Source organism: Eupeodes corollae, chromosome 2 (assembly GCF_945859685.1).
Source record: "Eupeodes corollae chromosome 2, idEupCoro1.1, whole genome shotgun sequence".
Lineage (NCBI taxonomy): Eukaryota > Metazoa > Arthropoda > Insecta > Diptera > Syrphidae > Eupeodes > Eupeodes corollae.
In genome coordinates this window covers 63071900-63096750 of record NC_079148.1, presented here as the reverse complement: position 1 = coordinate 63096750, position 24851 = coordinate 63071900, and the positions used below count along the sequence as shown (strand labels likewise).

Below are 24851 nucleotides of genomic sequence, written 5' to 3'. Positions count from 1 at the left end.
AATCAACAAAGCATACATAAACATACAGTCTAAATATAAGAGCATTGGATTGAATGGTTCAGTCTATAGTTGGAGGTCCATTTCATTTGAAAGTTGAAACATTTTCGGATGCCTGTTTTTTAATAATAGCTAATTAACAACTAACTTGTTAGTAAAACGAAAGGAGAAGGTCGCTCACAAACATTTATCATACAATAGGTTTGTTCAACCAGAAAATAGCTAGTGTATAGTGCTTTTTAGGTTCATAAAAACTCAGACCAAAAAGAAGAAGAAAATTAACTTAATTCGGGGCAAGTAAAATTGGCACTGGTTCAAAAGGTAGTATGCAGTATATTCAGGACTAGTGTACAATAGTTCAAGCTGTAGCAGATTGAACACAGCTATAATGCAATGTATTGAAAAGAGAGCAAGGAGTCATCCGTAAATTTTTAGAAATTATTTAAATTTAATTTTTCACAAAATGATGTACATAAAGACAATAGCCGTGTTTTTTTGTGATTCTGTCCACTTAAAGTAAAGTCAGACATTTCCAAAAAGTGATTCGCAGTAGTGTGGTTTTTATGTTTGAAAGTTGATTTAACTGAATATTTGTCAGAATAATTTATCAAAAAATTGTGAAAAATTTTGGGAAATTCAAACCAGAACTTGTTTTATCTTAAAAAATAGTCAATTTCAAAGAAAATGAGTCAAACAAATATCATAAATAATGTATGTATATTAAGGGCGATTTTGTTCACTAGAAGTTGAACATAACTTGGGGATTTTCGTTGTCAACTTGAGAATTCGGTTTTGTTCACTCAAAGTTGACGTTTATAACTTTCGGTTTTAAACTCGAGAGTTTACAAACTTTTGATTTTCATAACTTCCCGAAAAAGTAGAAGTTAAGAAGAAAACTTTTGATTTATGTATATATTAAAAAAAAAAAATTACAAAAATGTATCGAAGAAATTATTTTTGGGAAAATTCGGCATATTCATCTTCAAGCAGCGAAGATGAAGAAAGTCTGCAAATTGAGAGACGTGAATATAAAATGTTCAAACGCATTCAATTAAACACGTGGGATGACCTAGACTTTTTGCATCGTTTCCGTCTCTCAAAACGCACGACAATGATGGTGCTAGAAGAAATAAAGGATTTCTTGCCGTGTGATGAAAGGAGGTAAAATTTTCTCGTTTTGGTTGAAGTGTGGAAGTGAAATATTTTTCATTTTTCTAAAAAGATCACGCGAATTACGACCTATCACGCAATTGCTAATTTCATTAAGGTATTATGCGCTTGGATCTTTTCAACTAGTAATCGCGGATTTTTCAGGGGTTTGTATTACAAGTGTACACGTTGTGTTGAAACGTGTGTCCAAAGCTCTTGCCGAACTTTCCCCACGGTATATTCAAATGCCCCAAACGCAAAACGAGCGCTTGAAAGCAGCTAAAGAATTTTTTGCAGTGGCAAAGTTCCCTCGCACTATTGGTGCAATAGATTGCACCCATATTCGAATTCAATCGCCAGGTGGAACAGATGCAGAAAACTTCAGAAATCGAAAAGGGTGGTTGAACGTCCAGACGGTGTCTGCAGCTAATTTAAAAATTAACGATATCGTGGCTCGGTGGCAGGTACAGCTTATGCTCTTTAAAAAATGAAAAATTTAGTAAAGATATTCATCATTATTCTCTTTTGAAAGGGGTCTGCTCATGATCAGCGAATTTTCAACATGTCGAGTCTAAAGAAACGGTTTGAAGACGGAGAGTTCGAGCATTTTATCCTTGTTGGAGATTCGGGCTATACAAATACCACCTTTCTTGCAACACCATTTCTCAATGTCACAAACGCAGTAGAAAACTTGTATAACGAATCACAAATTCGAACTCGCAATTGTGTGGAACGTTCATATGGCGTTTGGAAAAGGCGGTTTCCAGTTTTAGCAACTGTATTTAGGTATAGGCTTGACACTGTTCAATCAGTAATAGTGGCTTGCCATCGACCAAAACGAATCGCAACCGCCACCGGAGATGTATGATTTTGCTAATATGCTGGCCGCTACAGATGTTCCTTCAGATACGCTTTTGGGATCAGCTTCCGCAACTACTCATAACGTTCGCGCTCGATTGGTGCGTTCATATTTTCAGCCAATGTTAGATAGCTAAATATGATATTTTAAAACTTAATCTTCACATCAAAACTCAAAAAACACTGGTCGCTTCAACAAACTTCATTTAATTTTTTATTTTTATTTTCTATCACTGATTTGTATAAAAGAGCATTTTTAACTAACCAATCCTCCTCTTCGGGAGTATAAAGCACTTTGGACATTCTTTTTCTCGTTTCCTTGATATTCTTGTTTATTATTTTTTTTTTTTATTAATTTTAAAATTAAAACATCAACAGCTCGTTTGCTTTTCAAATTAAAAACTGACATAATTTGTATTGACTGTCACAAATATCCCAAGGATATTTTCAAAACTGAAAGTTGGCCAACTTTTGTTTTTCAAACTCGAGAGTTATGAAAAAAATAGTGAACAAAATAGATTCTTAACTTTTGTTTTAACTCTCGAGTTAAAGTCAACTCTCAAGTTTGTCAACTTGAGAGTTTGCTTCAAGTTAAGCAATAGTGAACAAAATCGCCCTAAATATGTTTTTATATTTAACATTTTCTAAATTAAATCTGAATGAAAGGGGTTTGTTCGTAGATTATTATTTATTTATGATTTTAACGTTGAGATTTGATTTTTGAATTTGAATTTTCTCATCTTTATTTCTATTTAAGTCTTGCTAAGATACTTGAAAGGCTTTATTCTGATAGGTAGTCATACCTCAGTTGATATATGGCCACCACAAAATGTTGTGTAAACATTTGAAAACATTTCAACAAGTGCGGGGTAAGGAACGAAGTTCACTTCTTTTAAACAAATTTATTTAAAAGCAACTTTAGAACAAAAAACACAAAGAGAAGAAAACGGTACTTAAATGCTACATAAACGAGTGACTGCTCTTATATTTATGAAAATACGGAGTTCTCTGTGGCTCTAAGAAATAAAAACAGAAATAAAAAATTGAAAATATAACTACTCAATGAACACATCCATCATTGAGATACAATTTAGTTATCAATCGAACCAATATCTAAGAACAAAATTAACAAAATTGAATTCGAGATTCGAATAAACGTCAAAAATTCATTCTACTTTACCCTTCATCGGCAGTAATCTTACTGGCGATTTTGGATCTATAATGCATGCAAAATTTTGCTATAGCTTTTAAAAAAAACACACACAAAAGGGAATAACCTTTTTGAACAGTTTGCCAAATCACCTTTTTTTAAATGTATTTTTCTATTGGTAGTGGATTTGTTTTATTTGGTGTATAAAAATATATTTTTTTTTGATAATCACATTTAATTTTATATGGTTTAGCTTTTCAATACCGGAGAATAAAATAACGAAGTTCTGTTTTTTTTTAACTATATTTCTTTTCTTTCTATCGAATCTATGATTGAATGCTTTTTGTAAATATTCATTATAGTTGGAATAATTTTTCTATAGATCTTCAAAAAATAACAAAACAAATTTTTATTTTTCGGAGGAAACTTACGTAAGTTTTAGATTATGAATTTGTCTAGATACTGATCATTTTGAGTATTGCGGTCTTAAGTGGTTTGAATAAATTACTCAAACTTAATACAACAGTTAACAAAAATAACTTAAATACCATTAATTAGATCGTTGTGCACATAGACAAAGATACCGATTAAATTCAAAGAGATATTACATACCTATCTAACATAAAGTTGCTTTTTTCATACTTTTTTGATATTGCTCCAATTGTTCTGCATTTTTAAAACTGGTAGAGTAATTTATACAACAGTAACAGTCCGATACAATACTGTTGCATGAATTGTTATAAGTTCAACCAACTACTTTCCCTTATTAAAACACAAACAAAAAAATAAAATATTCAAATGGAAATGCAATGTTATCTTTTCTCAAGCCATCATAGATATGTTATATTTCTCTTGAAGTTGATTGATAGATGTGCTTGAAAAACCATAGCACCATGTCATAGAGCCAGTGTACCTGTCCTATACCAATATTTTTGAACTGCTTCTGTATTGAGCGGATAGCGAAGACTGAAAACTGAAGAACGGAATTAGCATCGGGTATCTTCATCTTCATTTCGATAGTCATTAAATAAAATCACTTTTCAGTCTCATATAAATATTCCGCATGATAACTGTATAGTGTATAATAATTCAAATACCACTACAATACTAACAGCTGGAGTTATACATGCACATAAATATATGTACACCTACATACATAATGTATCTATAGATAATTTTTGAATTCGAATAAATATTATACGACCGCATTGTCTAGCCACCCACGTGAGAAAATTGTTGTTTTATTTTGCGAACTGACTTGAGTTCTATGTACAGTTCATACATACTATGAATATGTTTGTTGTCAATCTTGCGTTAATTTCACGATTCTGTTGTCTGCGTGTCTGTAGTTGAACAACCTTCGCACATCGAGTGCTGTATAACCAAAAGAATATACATACGTTCATTAACATTCTATAGAAATAGATATTTTTAACGTTCGTTTCGTATAGTTTTGTACTTATACTTCCCATTCATTTTATCGCCCATGGTGGAAGTGCAAAATGTTGGAAGCAGATATGGCCATTCCACTTTTAACATAGTCAGCAGTAATCGCCCCAATAACAAGAAGTTATAAGGCGTAAAGTGCAGACTGGAGGTTGCTGGGCAAAAGAATGTGCATAGCATACACATCTTGTAATTTGTGACTCTCGATGGAAAGTAACACTGAGTCATTTTTCTATTTAAATTTTAAGTGCACATCAAAATTCAAAGCGAACACGAAAGTTTGTACCTTCATTCAAAAGTTTCTTCTATATGAATTATCAGATTCAATCTTGAAGATACAATGATACAAGTTTGGTAATCATTAAATAATAAATGCTTTTTGATATATTTTTGACGATTGTTGCCAATAATTTGCAAGTGATTTCCTGCAAGTATTGATCCTTATCGATTTAAAGTGCTGCCAAGTGAACGAAATCAATAATTCACTAAATTTTTAACCAATTGATTTCATTTGCCGCATTGCAATTTTAAGGTGGAGGTGATGTTGTACAGTTTATGAATGAAATAAGCTTCAATGCAATTTTTTCAAGTTCCTTTAGAATTGCAATTTACACATTTTTTTTGACAGTAGGAAATCTTCAAAAGACACTTGGCAGTACTCGACACCAAGTAGTGTGGGACTCCACCTGTTCATCAGGGCCAATCTTGAAGGATCGACTTCCGATTTTTCTTTCTTAACTTTGTACAATTTTGGGGAAGTTTAAACTTTTAATATACCTTCCCATGTTTTTTTTTTAAGACCATAAGCTCATGAGGCTTGGTTCTTCTTAATCTCCGAACATGGTTTCTTATATTCAAGACGGACTTCATTTCAGAATTAGTATGACTTTGCAGTCTCTGGTTGTACAATACAGCGTATTTTTTAACAAGTTCTGTAACCATTTCTGTTTATAAGTCACTTTGTAGATCGGTATTTCTTATGTACCAAAGTGCATTAACTATTCCTAGAAGGACTATGTTTTGGAATTTTTGGATGATTTCGGTATTTGTTTTCTTTGTACAGTCCCGAAATTGGATTCCATAGGTCCAAACAGGCTTTAGTACTGGATTATACAGCATTATTTTGTTACCAAGTAACCAGTAGGTATATTTTTCTATATTTCAAGTTTAGTTTTTCTTTTTTTTTGATGTGCTCTTTCCCCTTTAGCTTTGCATCCAAAGTCATTCCAAGGTATTTGGCCGTATTGGCATAAGGTACAGCTTGATTATTATTAATTATTATTGAAATATTGTTTATCTTTTTATTTGTAAAGTTTATATGTGAAGATTTTAATTCATTGAGTTTGATACGCTATTTTTCGGTCCACATTTTTCGGTTGTGCTGCTGCCTTAGAGACACATATTTTGTCGGGTACCACAATTGCGGTATCATCTGCAAAAGTAGCCATTATGGTGTGATTACCAACTGGAATATCCCTTGTGTATAGTAAATACAGGGTAGGTACTAGGACACTTCCTTGTGGTACACCGGCTTCTATTTTCTTCAATTCCGAGTATTCTTGATCGTAACTTACTCTAAACAATCGGTTTGAGATGTACGATTTTAATATTTCAAAGTACTGACTAGGAAGATGCCTTTGCAGTTTGTACTCAAGTCCCTCATGCCACAAACCTTGTCAAAAGCTTGAGCAACATCTAACAAAATAGCTGAACATACTTGTTTTTCTTCTAATGCTTTTTCTATTACATCCGATATTCTATGAACTTGGTCTATCGTGGAATGTTTATTTCTAAAGCCAAACTGATGGTTTGCGATTAACCTTCTTTCTTCTATGATTTTGCTAAGTCTCTTCAGAAGCAGTTCTTCAAAAACTTTTGCCATAATGGGTATAAGCGATATTGATCTCTAAGCCGTCACTTCTGTTAGTGGTTTACCTTGCTTTGGTATGACAATTGCTTCAGCAATTTTTTAAATGATGCGGGACATATCGTTGCTTAAGGCAAGCAATTATGATATATTGGAGTTTTATGAAGGCTTTCAATGGCATTTCTTTCATAACCTGAGCAGTAATAAGATGGTAACCTGGTGATTTTTGATTTGATAGTTGATGTAAACACATACTTTTTATTTCTTTAAGTCTTTCAATTGGTATTTTACTTTCATCTATCTTATCAACAAACTGTAAGCTATTTTCAACCGCATTTGATGAGTATGGCTTAAAAACATTCGCAAGAAGTTCAGCGAAAAGGTTAGCTCTTTCTTTTTCTTTCGGGTTACCGATCTGAATCATTTTTGAATTTGTAAATTTGTTTTTTAAGATTGTTGCTTATACGGTTTAACGTTGTTTTATCATCTGGAAATCTAGTATTTTGCCATTTTCTTCGAGCACTTCTTTTCTCTATTATCAACTCTCCTATTTGTAAAAGATATTTTATTTCATTTTTTCCTCTATTAGAAAATGTTGGAGTACTTTCTTCAGCGGCCTTTTGCACATCAGCAATAAATTGTTCCACTTCATGGTCAATTTGCTCGATTGTATCCATGGGAGATCTTAAATTTATAAAACTTAAAAACCTTTCTCTAAAATCATTCCAGTTTGTTTTCTTATTTACAAGCTTTGGAATACTTTTTTCTAGTACTTCCGATTCACTTAGTGACAGAATCACTGGAGTATGATCTGATGACAGGTCGTGATTACCTTCGGCACTAATGTGATTTCGTTCCTTTAGTTACGAAAAAGTCAATAACCTCTGGTATTTTGTTAGTATCGGAAGGCCAGTAAGTTGGCAACATGAAAATGAAATATATAAAAGTAAAAGTATGTGAATCGCGTGAATTTTTACTCAAGTCGGAGATTATTTGACCAACAACGTGATTTATGCCAAAGAATTTCTATAAAATAAACAAAATAGGGTCTAAATGGATTGGCACTAAAAATATTGAACAACTTTTTGTATAACTTATTTTTACTTTTGACATATGGAAAGTATATGGCAAGTTTTATATTACTAAAGATTGTCGAACTCGAAATTTAGAAAACTTGGGATCCGTCATTCGGTCTGCCCTCGTCCATACAGCCTAAATCATTGGTTGATTGAGTTAAAACTTGATATGTAAGGTTCTTAGCACGTTATTCTTCTTTTTATTTACTTTTTAAGATCTTAATTAACAGTGTTTGGTCAAAAATTGAGTATTCAAATTTGCTCAAAAACAAACAAATTTTCTCTAACATTTTTTTCTTAGCTTGGCTTCTTTCGATTAAAAAAACAAAAAGTGGGACCCTTACAGAACTTTTATTTTGTTTTTTAGTTTTCTCAGAAACTCATGAATCGATTTGAATACATTTTTTTTCTGCACAAACTCTTATAAAGTCTAAATTTTTTCTGCACAAGCTCTTATAAAGTCTAAATATTGTTTGATTTCGTTTAGATTTAAAAAAAAGTTAAATTGTTATTTGTCCAAATTCGATATCTCAAAAACGGGTCAACATATTTTTACTAAAACCAAATGTAAAATGTTTATAAATATGCTCCAAATAACTGCATACTAACAATATTTTTAAATAAAAATTAGAAAGTTTTGTAACGATTTTCAAATAACAATTGCATCTAAATTTCAGAAGACAAACTTATTTTGTAGGTATATTTATAAATCTTCAATTATAGGTGCAATTTTAAAAACAGACTCCTTGGATATAGAAAAGCAAGCTCGTGTAACCAAGTCTATCATTGTATTAACTTCCCATAGGAAGTTATTGCAATCGGCCCGATTCGTCGAATTGAAAATGTTGACATTTCTTGAAGTTTCAAGGTCCTTAGGTTCTAAATAAAATATTTTTTAAGATATGTACGAGCAAGCGTGTGTACGTACGTCCGTACGTTTGGTAAGTTTTTTTCGTCGTCCATAGATCATTAACCAGTAGAAATATCGACTCTAAATACATTTAGTTTTACAGATAATAACGGCGAAAGAACTTTTAACTTTTGTGGTTTTTTTCACCATACTAATTAAGAAAAAAAGGTAAACATTTTGGCTTACCCAAAATATCTCACAAAGCATTCAATAAAATTTTAAGAAACGACAGTGTTTAAAAAAATAAAAATCTAAACAAAACATTACTAAAAGTTGGTAAAAATTAATTTTCGACTTAAATAAACTTTCAAAAATTTGAGATTATGGGTTCAAACTAATTTTATTTTATAAGAAATAGTGTTAACAACATTCAACCAAACTTTGAGATAAATCTAAGTTTTTTTTTTTATAAAAAATAAAAACCTGAAAAAGCATGGTAGAAATTTACTTTCGACTCAAATATCTTTTCAAAAATTAAAAATATTGGCTTCAAACTAATTTTATCTCACAGCAAATATTGTTTTCGACATTCAGTATTTTTTTTTCACAGTCAGTTTTTTCATAAGAAAATAAAATCTACAATAAAAAGCACGCAAAATTGGTTATCTCACAGGAACTATTGTTTTCGACATTCAGTAAATTTCTTTTAAAACATCCAAGAGTCAGTTTTTTCATAAAAAATATAAGAAATAAAAACTTTTAAGAAGTACTACTAAAATTGGTAAAAAAAAATTAAAATAATTCATGCTTTGCAAAATATGTTTGGTAATTTTTAATTTTTTTTAGAATAAATCAACTTGCAACTTTTTTAACAAAACCCGAAAACCTACAAAACTTTTAAGCAAGGCAAATCGACAGACGGGATGGAAAGTTGTCTGTGTTCGCATCCCAGCCTCTTTTTCATATGATTATGTAGTATTTCCCGATTTTAAAAACCTTGATAACTTTTTGGAACAAAGTAATGCAGTAATTGGGAAATAAGGGAAAGAAAGTTAGGAAAGAGGTCTCAGTGTACATTGGCTGTAAATTCTTGAACATTGCAATAACAGGTAAGCCATTCTTCATCCGCGTAGTACGGCTAAAAACTAATTTCTCTTCCTTACAGTACAGTGGCTGCAAAGGTAACCTGATGGGAAGTCTTAGTGTGAATTTTCTGGTTGAGACAAGAAACGAATTACTATTTAAAGAGGCTTTACGAACTCATTATAAAGATTGAAGTACGAGCTACCATAGAACCAACTATTTAAAGTAAAACGTTTGCTCACTCAACATCACAAGCTACCAATAAGCGTCATCAAATGATAAATTAACGCACAACGTTTGCAAATAATGGACGGATCAGGACAAGAGAAATAGGTTTTGCACCGTTTTTGGCGACAGACTTTGTAAAATTTGAACAAAATGTTCGAATATCTCTTTGGAGTTCATCTCTAAGTAAGTATCTGTGGAATGGTTAAATTAATATTGAAACAAATGTTCCTAATATTTTGTTTTTCATTTCTGCTAGAAAATGTCATTAGTGTTAAAATCCAGTTTTAATAAAAAAAACAAATCTTTGTATTTGTAGAATTCTATTTAAAAAAATATACTTTGACTTTTGTTTGTTTCTAAATTTTGGAGTAAGTTTACCTTTTAAAAGAAAAAAAGGAGAATATGCATACAAATATCATTGATTAAAACAAATCTAGGCCAAGTATTAATAAGAGCATAAAATAAAATAAATAAAATATTTGTATTATTTTTTAAAATTGTGATTCTTACACACATATTTAAGTACCTACGTAAATTAAGGGGGGAGGCAGAGGGAGGTCAAATGCCCTTAGAAATTTGTGAGACATCGATTGAAAAAACTGCGAAATGGTTTCGGAAGGAGAGAAGGAAATCATAGAATGGTGAACTCAATAGATTTGCTGAGGTCTGATGCTGCTTGGCTTTAATATAATTATAATGGTTCAAATGATATAAATTGTTAATTTGTATAGGTATTTATATAAAATGAACAAAAATTAAAAATAAAAATTGAAGCGTCTTTGGGCCTTATACAAAAGTTTGAACAACAACATTTAATTGCTTAAAGATCAACTGACTAACAAATCCATTCAACCTAAATTAGAGGATATTTTGAACAATGCCTAGGTACATTTTGTTTGTCAATTGAAAAGGAGCCCCAAAATATACGATTAGGATTGAAAATGATTAAAAGTGGCTTTGATGCGACCCACACTGATAACTTCCCATCCCGTCTGTCGATTTGTCTTGCTTAATTATGTACACGTATCAATTTTTACCAAATGTACGTACTATTTTTTGTAGATTTTATTTTTTATGAAAAAACGGACTGTTGGATTTTTATATAAAATTTAATGAATATCGAAAACAATATTTTTTGTGAAATAAAATAAGTTTGAAGCCAATATTTTTAATTTTTGAAAAGCTATATAAGTCAAAAGTAAATCGTTACCAAGTTTTAGTATTGTTTCTTTTAAGTTTGGTTTTTGTAAAAAAACTGTCAATTCGATTTTTTTCAAAATTTTATCGAATATTGAAAACAATATTTCTTAAAAGACAAAATAAGTTTGAAGCCTAAATTTCAAGTTTTTGAAAAGATATTTGAATCGATATTCAATTTTTACCAATTTTGAGTCATGTTTTTTTTTAGATTTTTATTTTTTATAAAAAAAAAAACTTTCAAATAGATTTTTCTCAAAATTTTATCAGATGTCAAAAACATTATTCTTCGTTGCACAAAATTGTTTTGGAGATGAAATCATATTTTAGTCGTAAAATTTTTGAGGTGACATATTATTTTTTTCAAGGCACCTCTCCTTATCCAGACGGCAGCGGAGGAATTCCCGAGATGAAATCAACGGTGGCGTCTACAGTTCTAGTAAGGTTGCACTACTTAGTGAACCCCTTATAGGGTGACATATTATTTTTTTCAAGGCACCTCTCCTTATCCAGACGGCAGCGGAGGAATTCCCGAGATGAAATCAACGGTGGCGTCTACAGTTCTAGTAAGGTTGCACTACTTAGTGAACCCCTTATAGGGCTTCTTCGACTTATTCGGAGCCCAGGCCTGTAAGGAGCGGTTTTATCCGGCTCCCCATCCTTGGAGTTATACTTAGGATCTGGCCCTTAAGTTTGGGGGTTGTGCGTCGGGGTGACTTCCTGGCCACGTAAAAGCTTTCATAGCTGCGAAGAACCAACAAGCCACGGATATGGACGGATTTACTGTTGACAACCAACGCAAACGAATTAAGGACAACGAACTTCGGACATGCACGTGGAATGTTAGGTCCCTTAACAGACCACGTTCGGCTGAAGAATTAGCGGAGGACCTAGAACGATATAAAGCAGATATCACCGCCATCCAGGAAATACGATGGGATGGGCCGGGCAAAAAGAGGATGAAAAACTGCGATATTTACTATGGTGACTGCTACCACGAAAACCAACAGCGCTTATTTGGATGCGGCTTCGTCTTTGGAGCCAGACTTAGGCAAGAAGTCTTGAGCTATTGGTGCATCAATGAGCGCCTCATGGCCATACGCATCAAGGCTAAATTCGGCAACATTAGCCCGCACAGAAGAGAAAGACGACAACACCAAAGATATGTTTTCGAGCTCCTAGACAAAACATATGAGCAGTGTCCTAGCTACGATATTAAAATAGTCGGCTCATAGATTTTGCTACGGGGCGAAACGTCATGGTAGCCAGTACGCGTTTTCCACACCTCAACATTAACAAAGGAACTTGGACTTCTCCAGATCAATCTACCGTCAACCAGATTGACCATATTGCGATCGACGCCAGACACACTTCCAGCATTATGGATGTACGAACTTTCCGAGGAGCGAACATCGACTCGGACCACTACCACGTTGTAGCCAAGGTAGCACTTCGGATTTCCAGACCCAAGGCAAAACAGGGAGGTGCTGGGAGAAGGTACAACGTCGGACGGATACAATCGCCAGAGATCGCCAAATCCTTTTCCGACCGAGTTACAAGTAACCTCTCTCGAAGTTCTCTGCCGCCAACACAATGTATCGAAAACCAGTGGCAATATTGCCAAGATGCAATCAGAGAAGCCGCCTCTGATGTGCTGGGTTTCAAACAGCCACCAACAAGGAACCGCTGGTTTGATGAGGAATGTCGGCAGGCAAATGCAGCCAAACAACAGGCACGCAAAGCGGCGCTGCATAAAAGGACGAGAGCTGCTCGTGAGCTCTATGAGCAGAAGAGGCGAGAGGACCGCCGACTTCTCATAAGGAAAAAGAGAAGGCATGAGAAGCGTGCAGTCGAAGATGTTGAGAGGTTTAAAAGCAGAATGAAGTTCGAAAGTTTTATGAACAGGTGAAACGAAATTCACAGGTACATAAACCTAGAACCGAAGGCTGCAAAGACGAAAGTGGAAACATCATAGTGGAACCGCAGTCAATGCTGAGGATATGGAAGGACCACTTCTGCAGACTGTATAACGGCGACGAAGAACTGAATTCCGCTGTCAGGCAGGATGATCCATTCAACATAGACGACGATAGCCAACAATCCCGTCCTACCGACTTAGACGAAGTAAAGATTGACATATCTAAGCTGAAGTCTAATAAAGCCGCTGGAGCAGATGGCTTGAATGCCGAGCTCTTTAAAGCAGCTGGAGATAAGTTTGTTAGGAGCATGCACCAACTTATCTGTAAGATATGGTCGGAAGAAAACATGTCCGATGAATGGAACCTCAATATTGTTTGCCCGATCCTGAAAAAAGGAGACCCTCTAAACTGCACCAACTATAGAGGAATCAGTCTACTTAACATCGCCTATAAAATCTCCTCTGTCGTAATCGTCAACAACCTGATAGGTCCTTATCAGTGTGGTTTAAGACCAGGAAAGTCCACAGTTGATAAAATATTCACATTACGGCAGATCCTGGAAAAAAACCCAAGAACACCAAATCGACACCCACCATCTTTTCATTGATTTCAAGGCCGCATATGACAGCTTCTACAGGGACGAGCTGTATAGAGCCATGTCTAGTTTTGGCATCCCTGCCAAACTCGTCCGTTTGTGCAGGATGACCATGGAGAATTCACGCTGCTCCATAAAGGTTGGAAACAACTTAACAGAACCTTTTGATGTCAAAAAAGGTTTTAGACAAGGTGATGCGCTGTCATGCGATTTTTTTAACATTGTGCTTGAAAGAATAGTCCAGAGCTCACACGTCAACACTAGAGGCACTATCTTTCAAAAGTCTGTCCAATTACTGGCATATGCTGATGACATTGACATAATCGGAAGAACTCAGCGTGATGTCAATGGGGCTTTTGTGAGTATTGAGGCAGAGGCGGCAAAAATGGGTTTAACGGTTAATGAGGGCAAAACAAAGTACATGCTGTCGTCTAGAAAGGACATACAACACCGACGTTTTGGTCAAAACGTCACAATCGACAGACGTACCTTTGAGGTAGTCAAGGACTTCGTCTACCTAGGCTCCGCTGCAAACGCTGAAAACAACACCAGCGCTGAGATCAAACGCAGAATAACTCTTGCTAACCGCTGTTGCTTTTGACTAAGAAAGCAATTGAGTAGTAAAGTCCTCTCTCGAGGGACCTAAGTGTTGCTATATATAAGACCCTTATCATCCCCGTCCTGCTATACGGTGCAGAAGCATGGACCATGACAAAAGCGGATGAAAGCACCTTGGGTCGCTTCGAGAGAAAAGTTCTTCGTGTGATCTACGGTCCCGTATGCATCGAAGGTTAGTGGAGGAGAAGATGGAACGACGGGCTGTACATTGACGTAGACTTAGCCAGAAGGGTTAAAGTCCAACGACTAAAATAGCTGGGTCACGTAGAGCGCATGGAAACCAATGCTTCGGCCCGGAAAGTTTTCGAACCCGCATCCACAGGACAGCGCAGTAGAGGAAGACCGCGGATCAGGTGGCGCGCACAAGTGGAAGGTGACCTCACCCAACTTGGACGAAACTGGAGACATCTAGCTAGGGACCGAGCTAGATGAAGAAGTTTGTTGGGTGAGGCCCTAGTTCACACAGGACTGTAGCGCCACTTTAAGTAAGTAACTAAGTATATTATTTTTTCAGTTTTTTTTTGATTTATAAAAAAAACCGTTAAATGGATTTTTTTTTTTCGTAAGATATTTAGGGTTTACAAAAATGTTCACCTTTTTTCAAACTTCTATGGTAAAAAAACCACCTACGCAATGTTCTAGAGAACCCTTCCTGCATCTTTCTGCTTTATTATAACAAAATTTATTTGAAATCGATATCTCTTCTGGTTCTTGATCTATGGACGACGAAAAAAACGTCGCGAACGTACAGTCGTACCTACATCCGGACATACGGCCATACGTAAGTACACACGCACGCACAGACATCTTTCTAAAAATCTTTTATTTCGACTCTAGGGACCGTGAAACGTCGAAAAATGTCAAAATTTTTAAATTTGACAAATCGGACCCATTACAATAACTTTCTATGGGAAGTTAAAAAAGTGAATCTAAGAAGGTACACATAATAAGAATAATTAACAAACAATTAGAAATAATATAAATAATCTTAACAATACTTAGAACAGAGAACAAAATTAATTAAAGCTAGAAAACTATCAAAAATACAAATATTCATATAGCTACCTATGCAAATTTACGTACTTTGTTATTTACTCTTATTTATTTGAAGCACATATGAATTTTCTATACCTAATGATATTTTTATTAAATGGATTTTTACTTTTCAAAATGTATGGATAGACATGTGTAGATGTCTCATTTGACCACCTACGATACTTTTCCTTCATCAGACAATTGAAGATTGAAATAACGCCCTTACAAAAATGCTTATATTTTTGGTATTCTTATGCAGACAGTTATGTACATGTGTCCATTAGACTATAATGCATTTAGCTGTATATACCTACTACCCTGACATTGAACCCGAAAAAAAAGAATATCTAGCATGAGGGTGTTGTTTGAAAAAAAAAGAAAATAATATCTTCAAAGACCCCAGCTGATTCATTCTGTCTACCAAAATGAGTCAACCATTTCGGTACAAAAACGAAAAGTGATTGACACAGAATGCACAGAAAGAAATGTTAATGAAACAGGGAAAGTGATATTCACATATGATTCACATTTTCGAGCCGCTGGCCTGCTGGTGCCTGCCAGGGGTGTATTTTTAATATAGGTCTACATCTAAAAGGCGGTTTACTTTAAGTCTATGGAAGAGCTTTATGTACAGTCTTAGAATATTCATATACATATGAACGCACTAAACTACGGGTTTGAATGAATTAGTTCAATTTTCTTAAAATAACAATTACTCTGAGTTGCCACAAAGCCATCCGTGAGTTTCAAACAGATATGCCTAAAAGTTAAAACGAAAATTTAAGTCTGTAGGGCGTCTAATAAAATTATATCAGTCCGCCTAGGGATTTCCGTCAAGTCTATTCCAGCCGAACAAGTTTAGTGCTTATGTACCCAAGCACCAACATAAATATTCACCACAGCAAACCAATTTCCCTAATCGATATACCTAAATGTGTGATCAAATAACGCTGCTATAAACCTAGGTCGCAACCCCTTTTTAATAGCAAACTTAGTAAATCCACCAAAGCAGGGAAAATAATCGAAAAACAAAGGTCATTCGCCTGTTTATCGTCGAACAACAAAAAAAATACAATTTTGACTGAATCACCACCCCTGTTTGTGTACATCCTCAATATTCCAAGCAAACCACGACCAAATAAGGGTAGTTCTGGTTTATGATAGTTCGCAAAATATTCGCAACATTTTCGATGGGGGACTGAGGAAACTATTTTATATACTGGTATATGCATTTATACAGAAATATATAGCATCACGTGCTATGAGCATGTCAAAACTAAATGGAAGAAACTAACACTGCATTAATTTAGGTTTTGTCTGCTTCCCCTATTGTCTATGTTCAAGTCAATGAAAGAGATTCAAGAACTGCATCAGTTTTTCTGAAAAGAAACTGATTTTTTTTTCTCTTTAAAGATAAAGAATCTTACAAATTCACCCTCGACCCTTCTGTCCAAATTATTAAATTTCGAATGCAATACGAGTATCTACAACTACAATAGCTAGGGGTGAGGACGGCTTCTCTGTTCATTATGAATTCCGGGAGGCACTTGCGGCGACGACGACAGTGAGTCATTGATTTTATGCTTCACTTCCGACTCCGATTTATTATGTGTTTTTCCATTTTTAGTTATTTTCAGTTTAAATTATTTTCTTTTGTTTTGTTTGATTCAGCGGCAGTTTGTCACTGTCACTGCATTCTGAAGAAAATAAAAATATTTATCATATGTACAAGAACAAATGTTTGTACAGTACATACATGAATTGTACACTGTACAGTGTAAGTGTACACTTTACATTATACACTCTAAGAAGGGATTTACATTTTAATATTTGAATTTATTGTGAGAGCATAAGTTGTTGTGGTCGTCGTCGTTGTTTAAACTCACAGCTCAGTCATTACAACAGGCTCGACAAGTTCAAGAGTAGGTATCAAGTCTTTCATTAATGGAGGTTTAAAAATAAATATTATCATTAGCTTGTGTTCAACTATATTGAAACACAATATGAATGCATAAATATACAAAATAATAAGATGCCTTGAGCTTGAGAAACAAACAAAAAAAAAACACTTGGACTTATTGGCACTTGCACTTGCACATTGAATGAGATTGATTGAACGTGACTTTTTGTGGCGTCATAAAGGATGTTACTGCAGCATAGTAAAATCATAGGCATTGTTTATTTTTTTGTTTTATTGTTGATAGGTTTTATTTGTTTCATAAAAGCTGATGGAGTCGGTGTGTTTTCTTTTGGAGAATCAAACTTCATTGCTTAAGTGATTGATTGATGAATCTTCTTAGGAAGTTATTTTTAGACTTAAAACTGTTAACTATGTATTGTTGAGTGAGACTGAGAACTCTGTTGGAATTGATTTTTTTGTAATTAAAAGTTAGTTGGTATTATTTTGGAATAGTAATTTATCAACAAGAAATTGTACCAAATAAAAGGAAATAAAAGAATCCAGACCAAAGAAACATTTAATACAAAATTCAAAAACATTTTAAAAAAAACGTTTCAGAAACAGAAACATAAAAGGTTTTATGTTAAGGCCTTGCCCATTAAGAGAACGTATGAAGCTTCAAAGAGCACATCGGCTTCAACGTTTGAGTCAGACAAGATTCCTGCCTTATGTTTATCGTTTACGTTAAGATTCGCTTGGCACGTGCTATTGCTTAACTATACTAAGCTGCGATGAGAATTAAGACTGAAAATTGGAGTAAGGTTAGGTTAGGTTATAGTGGCTGTCCAAGATGGAAACGAGAAACTCTTAGGCCAGTTTAATGGCCCATTGTGATACCACATGAATCTTGAGGCTTCCTCCTAAGCTCAATGGAACCAGCTTGAGTCCCTTACGAAACGTGAGAGGCTGATTATACCGATATGATTTAGTTCGTTTAGATCGTGTAAGAAGAATTTGCCTAGGTAACTCTTGCGTTTTCGAGCTAGAGCTGGGCATGTGCAGAGAAGATGAAGAACCGTTTCTTCTTCTTCCTCGTCGATACAGCTTCTGCAAAAGTCATTTGAGAATACGCCTAGTCTCGTGGCGTGCTTTCCTATATTAGACAGTGTCCGGTTATGACACCTATTATCGAGCTTATATGCGATCTGCTTAGAGAGAGCAAGCACCTTGAACGTTTTAAATCCAGTGTTGGCCAGATGTTTTTTGTGGCTTGACACGTGATGATGTTGGTCCACCTGGTGCCTGCCCTCCTCGCAGCGTCTTGCATTAGTAGCAGTTTACAAGTAGCGATTGGTATGCCAGTACTTGCCAAACGTGGTAGGATGGGCTGTATTGTACCGTTCCTGGCGAGTTCATCTGCCTTACAGTTACCTGGAATGTCTCTATGGCCCGGCACCCAGCAAAGGTGAATATTAAACTGTTGCGCCATCTCCAGAGATTTGATAGCGGCCTGACTATCAGAGAAAATACGGATATCAGATTTTGATATCACGTTTTCTGAAATTTCAGGACCTGACTTGGTATTTTAAAACTCTTCTTGTAATCTGCAGACCTCCTTTGGAATCTACAGACCTCTCTTAATATTGCAGATCCTTCACTGATTATTAAACACCTGCCTTGGATGGAATCTCTAGACCTTCTTTGATATTTTTAAACCCACCCTGGAATCTCCAACCATCCTTTCGGCATGGTTATCAGAGAAAATACGGATATCAGATGTTGATATCACGTTCTCTTTGAGCCAGGACAAGACTTCCTTTATCGCCAAAAGTTCCGCATGGAACACGCTTCAATAATTGGGAAGGCGGGATGAGAGACTTAATTTCAGTCGTTCAGAGTACACACCTCCACCAACCCCTTCTTTTGTTTTTGACCCATCTGTGTAAAAATGGATTGACTCATCCTCCAAGAATGTCCTATCCTCCCAAAAAGATCTGGGAGGTATAGAAATCTGGAAGTTTGTGCTTTGGAATTGATTCTAAATACCTTAGAATTACAGAGTGGCCAATGTTGTTGTAAGTCCATTGCGACGAAGCTTTGAGGCGAATAGCAGAGCTTGAAGCTATTTGTTTGCTTAATATGTCGAGAGGTGTTAGGTAGAGCAAGGTGTCCAGTGCCGTGCGAAGCGATCTGCTTATACATAGGCAATCTGAACGTTGAACTTTATTAAGCTTATCCCTGTTTATACTTTTCTCTAAAGCAGTCCACCATTCTGCCACACCGTACGTTAAAACCAATGTGTGATTAACAATAGCTTTTTTGCAAGAAAACAGAGCTACAGTAGAGCTTTTTTGACTCTTTCCTGTGCGTTGCGTTTCCAATTTAGTTTTTTATCTAAGACAAGACTCAAGTATTTAGCCTCGTCTGAGAATTTTAATTGGATTCCTTTAATATAGGGAGGGTTGTTAAATGGAGTTTTGTATCTCCTCGAAAATAAGACCAACTCGGTTTTGTGTGGGTAAACACCCAGTCATCACCGATCAGCCCAAAGTATTAGCCTGTCCAAGACATTTTGCAAGAGTTCTTTTAGGATGTTAAGATGCTTTCCTGAAACTGCTATAGCAACGTCTTCCGCATAGGCTATCACTCTGAAACCCTCCGCATCCAGACTAGTTAGGATATCATTCACCACTAGGTTCTAGAGGAGAGAGGATAGAAAACCACCTTGCGGTGTCCCTCTACTAACGAATCGTCTGCTAGAAGAGTTGCCCAGTCTTGAGTTAATTATTCTGCTAGTAAGCATTAAATGAATTAACTCCCGAAGCGAACTCTCTACATTTAGAGATGTCAGTGCAGATGTGATTGCAGATGTGTCCACGTTATTAAAGGCACCTTCGATGTCAAGGAAAGCAACCACAGTGAACTCTTTTTGATGGAGGGAATATTCGATGGTGCGTACTAAAGTGTGTAACGCTGTTTCCACCGATTTACCTTTACAGTAGGCATGTTGAGACGAAGACAGAAGTCTTGTATCGATACGTGCCCTTAAATTGATAACAATCAATCTTTCCAGGGTCTTAAGAAGAAATGATGATACACTTGTAGGTCGTAGATCTTTAGAATTGACTTGGAAGCATTTAACTGCTTTAGGTATAAAAACAACTTTAACTTCTCTCCAAGCCGAGGGAACATGGACCAGGTAAAGACAGCTGGTAAAAATTGCCTCAAGGATTGGTGCAATTATTAGTTTTTATTATTGGAGTTAATGCTCTTAAAGTTGAGGCAACTGTTAGCTTTATGGCTGAATCACAAACACGCTTCAGCTTCGGCTTCGTCTGCGTTACGGTGGGCCTGCTTCGAGGTTGCTTTGAATGACATTTCTATTATTTCATCCCTCCAAAGATCAAATATTTTGTTTGTTGACTTGTCAGACAAAGATGTCAGACAAAGCAAATGTTCAGATAATTGAACTAGAGCTTTCGTTTGGAGTCGTCACATTACGTTCTTTTCCTTACGATTTTCAAACGGATCGTGAGGTCGAAGCTCCATTGTGATAGCATGCATTGAATTAATATGGCTGAATTCGTAAACGTCAGGCGAGGCCGAAGCTGAAGCGTGTTTGTGTTTCAGCCATTACTGCTGGAACACAATGGTGTCGAAGTCGTAACTGGAATAGCTGTCAAAGTATTTAAAGTACGCAAATGCAAATGTACGAACACAACGTGACGCAACTGATATCGGAGCCGCAGCCGTAGTCGGAAGAGTTAAACAACTTTTAACTTTGACGTACGACACATGTGACGTTTCCATTTTTGAAGTGAATAACTTGGTGATTATATTTTTATAGTTTTTCAATAAAAAAGTGGACAAATATTTAAATAAGAAATAAAAGTGAACAAAAAATATTTTATGAGAATTTTAATGTGGTTGTAAACTGCAAATATACCAAATAACATCAAAAAGCCGTACGATACATTGTGTACGTATTTTTTGTGAAACGTAGGACAACTTGTGACAGATTTTCCGATTTTTTTCATGACAAGAATTACTCTTGGAGAATTCGTAAATTCCTCACAAGAGGCATTACCCGTGAATAAAACTTAAGGTCGCACAGGTAGGGATCGAACCCAAGACCTCTAGCATGACAGTCTAACGCACTTTTTTTTTAATTCATTTTTATTAACCTATCTTAAAGCTAGACAAAAATTCATAAAACTAGCCTAATTATCCATAACTTACAACTAACTTAATGGTCCCATACGGACACTCTAAGTTAAACTATGACACTAACTACTAATGCCTTTCGGCCCTAAGATCTATTTTACTTCAATTTAAATTTTATTTATTTTGTATTTATTAGAAAATTATGAGAAAAAACTAATATCAAGGTCCGTTTTTATTTTTACTTAAAAACTACTTAAAATAAGGTCCATAAACTTAAAGCTTACTTAAACTACCTATGCTCCCTATAAACTACTTAAAACTAGAACAACCACAGCAGCAAATCTAACATTTTTTGTTTTTATATTTTATTGTCTTTTTCATGTTTTTTTTATTTTTTTTATATTTTTTTTTATATTCCATGTTTTTTTTTTTATTTTTTTTTTTTGTGTGCCACCATGCCTATTCTACTTAAAACTTAATCCTAAAACTATAAAACAAGTATGTAAGCCGGCCAAGGCTTAAAACCCCATCCCGACTACACAATATCAAGTGCCGATTGAAGCCACCAAAACTGGTTCTCCTGCTTCATCCTATCAGTTCGGTCCCGTTCGGACACAGCCCTACTGAACCGAAGGAGCTCTGCTCCGCCTTGTGCCATGACGTCCCGATTGTATGGGAGTCGCCTATCCACGGTTCTTCGTCTGACGTGGTAGATTAACGGAACTGCCAATCTATCCTGTATCAGACCGCATTTGTCTAAAAAGAGGAATGCCTCTGGTGGAATGAAGCCGCTCAAGCGTGTACTTTCAAAATACTCGTCGTTCGGATAGAACGCCCCGAAAATTAAATTGTTGGTCGAAGACATAGCTCTTGCAATGTGACCTCGAACGAGTTTTATCACAAAATTGTCAATTCTGTTGATTCGAGCCCCGTTGAATAGGACCTCGTTGGAATAGTAATGTACATAAGAAGATTCGGCTGTTCGATATAAGCCGGTACAGCGTCGTAAACACTGCCGCTCGAACATCCGAAACTTCTCCATCTGGGAAGGGGCAACGTTGAACCACACAGGACAACCATAAACGATCATTGGCCGTATGAGGGCCATGTAGCAAATTACCTTCACTCTGGGGTCAAGCCGACTGCTAAAAACAGCCATTTCGTCAGAGCGAAGGCTCCTCTGGCCCTAGTCAGAGCAGCAATTATGTGTCTGTCGAAATATAAATACTGACCTAACCAGATACCGAGGTACTTCACTACACTTTTGCTCGCTAATGGCTGCCCGTGAAGATCAACGATGACCATCTTGCGCCAATTCTTACACGTATCCCTCATGGCCCTAGCCAACGGAGTCCGGAACAGAATTGTATCCGATTTCTGGACATTTATTTTCAGTTTCCAGTCGTCGCAATATCGCTGAATCTTGTCGAAATCACGCTGCAAGAGAATTCTAATAACCTCAACCTTTCAGGCCGTTCTGTACGCAATAAGATCGTCGGCTTACGCAATTACCTTTGTAAAACTACCTATCAGATCGCTGGTGTAAATGCTGAAGAGAATCGGCGAAAACACTGCTCCCTGTTGAAGACCATTTTTAATTGAGAATGTTGTGGTAGAAGTTACATTGCCACTTTTGACAACAAACTTTCTACCGTTAAGCATATCATAAAGTATATATACAACAATGGCTTGCTTATGCCAAGCCTGCTCAGTTTTAGGTAAAGACCCTCTAACCATACGGTGTCAAAGGCCTTTTCCAAATCAACCAGAACAGCACCTGTGCATTGTTGTTTTGATTTATTCCCTTGGATATCAGAAACGAGTTTAGACGCAGCATGAATTGTGTCATGACCCGCATTGAACCCGAACTGTTTATCCGAAATAATTTTGTTGTCCGCAGCCCACTTAGTCAGAGCCCTATTAATGATCTTTTCGAAAACTTTACTGATGCTCGGAAAAAGACTTATCGACCGAAGATTTGACGGGTTGGAGTTGTCCTTTCCCTTTTTCGGGAGAGGATGAACCACAGTGGTCTTCCAATGCACTGGATAATATGCATTATTCAGTGCATTATTGAAGAGCGTGGTGTATATGTCAATTGCTTCCATCGGTAAATGTCTTAGTACAACGTTGGATATACCATCGACACCTGCTGACTTTTTGTTTTTTATTGAATTAAAGATGAGCTGAAGCTCAACCTTCGTCACTAACAAGGGACTTGGTCCCGTTTGCTCGGCGATTATGGCATTTGCCAAGGAATCTTCATTGAACCGCATGAAACCGCGGTTCTCAGATCGCCATTGTGTCATATCATTTCGAAGGTAAAAGTGATTGAGTAGGGCTCTGTTTTCCAGGTCGTGGTTGGGGCGAATGCTAACATTCACCTTGTACACTTGCTGGAAAGCAGCTCCCACCGCCTCCACTTTTTCCTTCGGATCTTCAATTATATAAAAGTCATCGTCAAAGATGGCTTCCTCTGGATCTATTTGCGCTGTCATGAGTACGTTTCTGTTCTCTTCGGTTCTTTGGAGTTTAAGACACGGAAGGTCATTATCGTTTTTTTTCCTGAATATCTTATTGATTTTGGGGAACATACCAGGGTCACTCGAATTAACTGACCGAATCTTGCGGTCCCAGTACTTGTTAATTGATAGCCTGTAGTTCTCCTTAATCAACAGATTGGCATTTTTATTGACGACTTCAGTGTCCTAACCTCCAAGTCGTGCGGGTCTATAAGTCGTCTGTACAAGTTTTTGAGTCTTGTCAGTAAGCCTCGCAGTGCGCCAACAGTCGCGTTTCTGTAAGCGTCCATTTGGTCCCGTTCTCTGTACTCTGGAATTGTCCGTTCCATCGTTCGTTTTATTGTTTCATCCATCTGTTGTAAGTGTTGGTCAATTTCTGTATTTGTCAGGTTTCTATTGTTTGGTGGGGCTATGTCACTCGAACGAAGTTCTCTAGCTAAGGCGTTGGTGAAACGGGGCCAACGCATCTTACTGTAATTGCAAGAGTGCGTTGCAACGCATTCTTCCAATTCCACGCGTTCGTTCGGAATCTGCATTACAGCAGCCAGTCCGCAGTGATCACTGTCGTACTCGACTGTCTGTAAGCAGTTTCGAGGGTGATTACCCACTTAGTCTGTTACTGTCAGTCTGGTGTCGTACAGCAAAAGATCCAGAAAGGAGCCGCTTCTTGGATACGATGGCTTTTCAGTAGCCAGCAGGTCGACGCCATATTCAACGCTGTAAAGATTCATCAAATTAAAAAGATGGTTACCTCTGGGATTATTATGTTGATTTCCCCAATCTTCATGTTTTGCGTTCAAATCACCGGCCAAGATGAAATAGTTTTCTTCCAAGCTCAGTTTAAGTTCCCTAAAAACAATCTCAAGTTCTGATGCAAAGTAAGTGACCTGCGGAGCTCCAGCCGCATAAGCCGCAATCATGTTTTGACCGTGTTTTGTCTCGGATTGCCCATCGAGTGATTTAGAATATTACCTTTACAGCTACGTAAAATATAAGGTATATGACGATACTTAATAATTGATTCAAGAAATTAAAGATGGAATTTGTGAAGTTATCATAGGAAATGTTATGAATTTCTCTTTAAAAATATACCTACTCGTTAATTTTTTAATATCTGAAATGAATCCTCTTATTTTAAAACCCTGTATCTACATATTTGATTTTCATCAGCAATTTATTTATTAGTCTAGTTAAATA

The 24851-nt window shown here is 36.1% G+C and overlaps 1 protein-coding gene across 1 annotated transcript; it reads left to right on the top strand.

Annotated features, from left to right (window-relative positions):
* Positions 1–1030: 1030 nt before the first annotated feature.
* Positions 1031–2141, top strand: LOC129944966 (putative nuclease HARBI1). Its single transcript, XM_056054627.1, has 4 exons — positions 1031–1158; positions 1220–1610; positions 1679–1891; positions 1965–2141. Exons 1-4 carry the CDS (start codon positions 1031–1033, stop codon positions 2139–2141), a joined length of 909 nt encoding a protein of 302 aa, XP_055910602.1.
* Positions 2142–24851: the final 22710 nt, after the last annotated feature.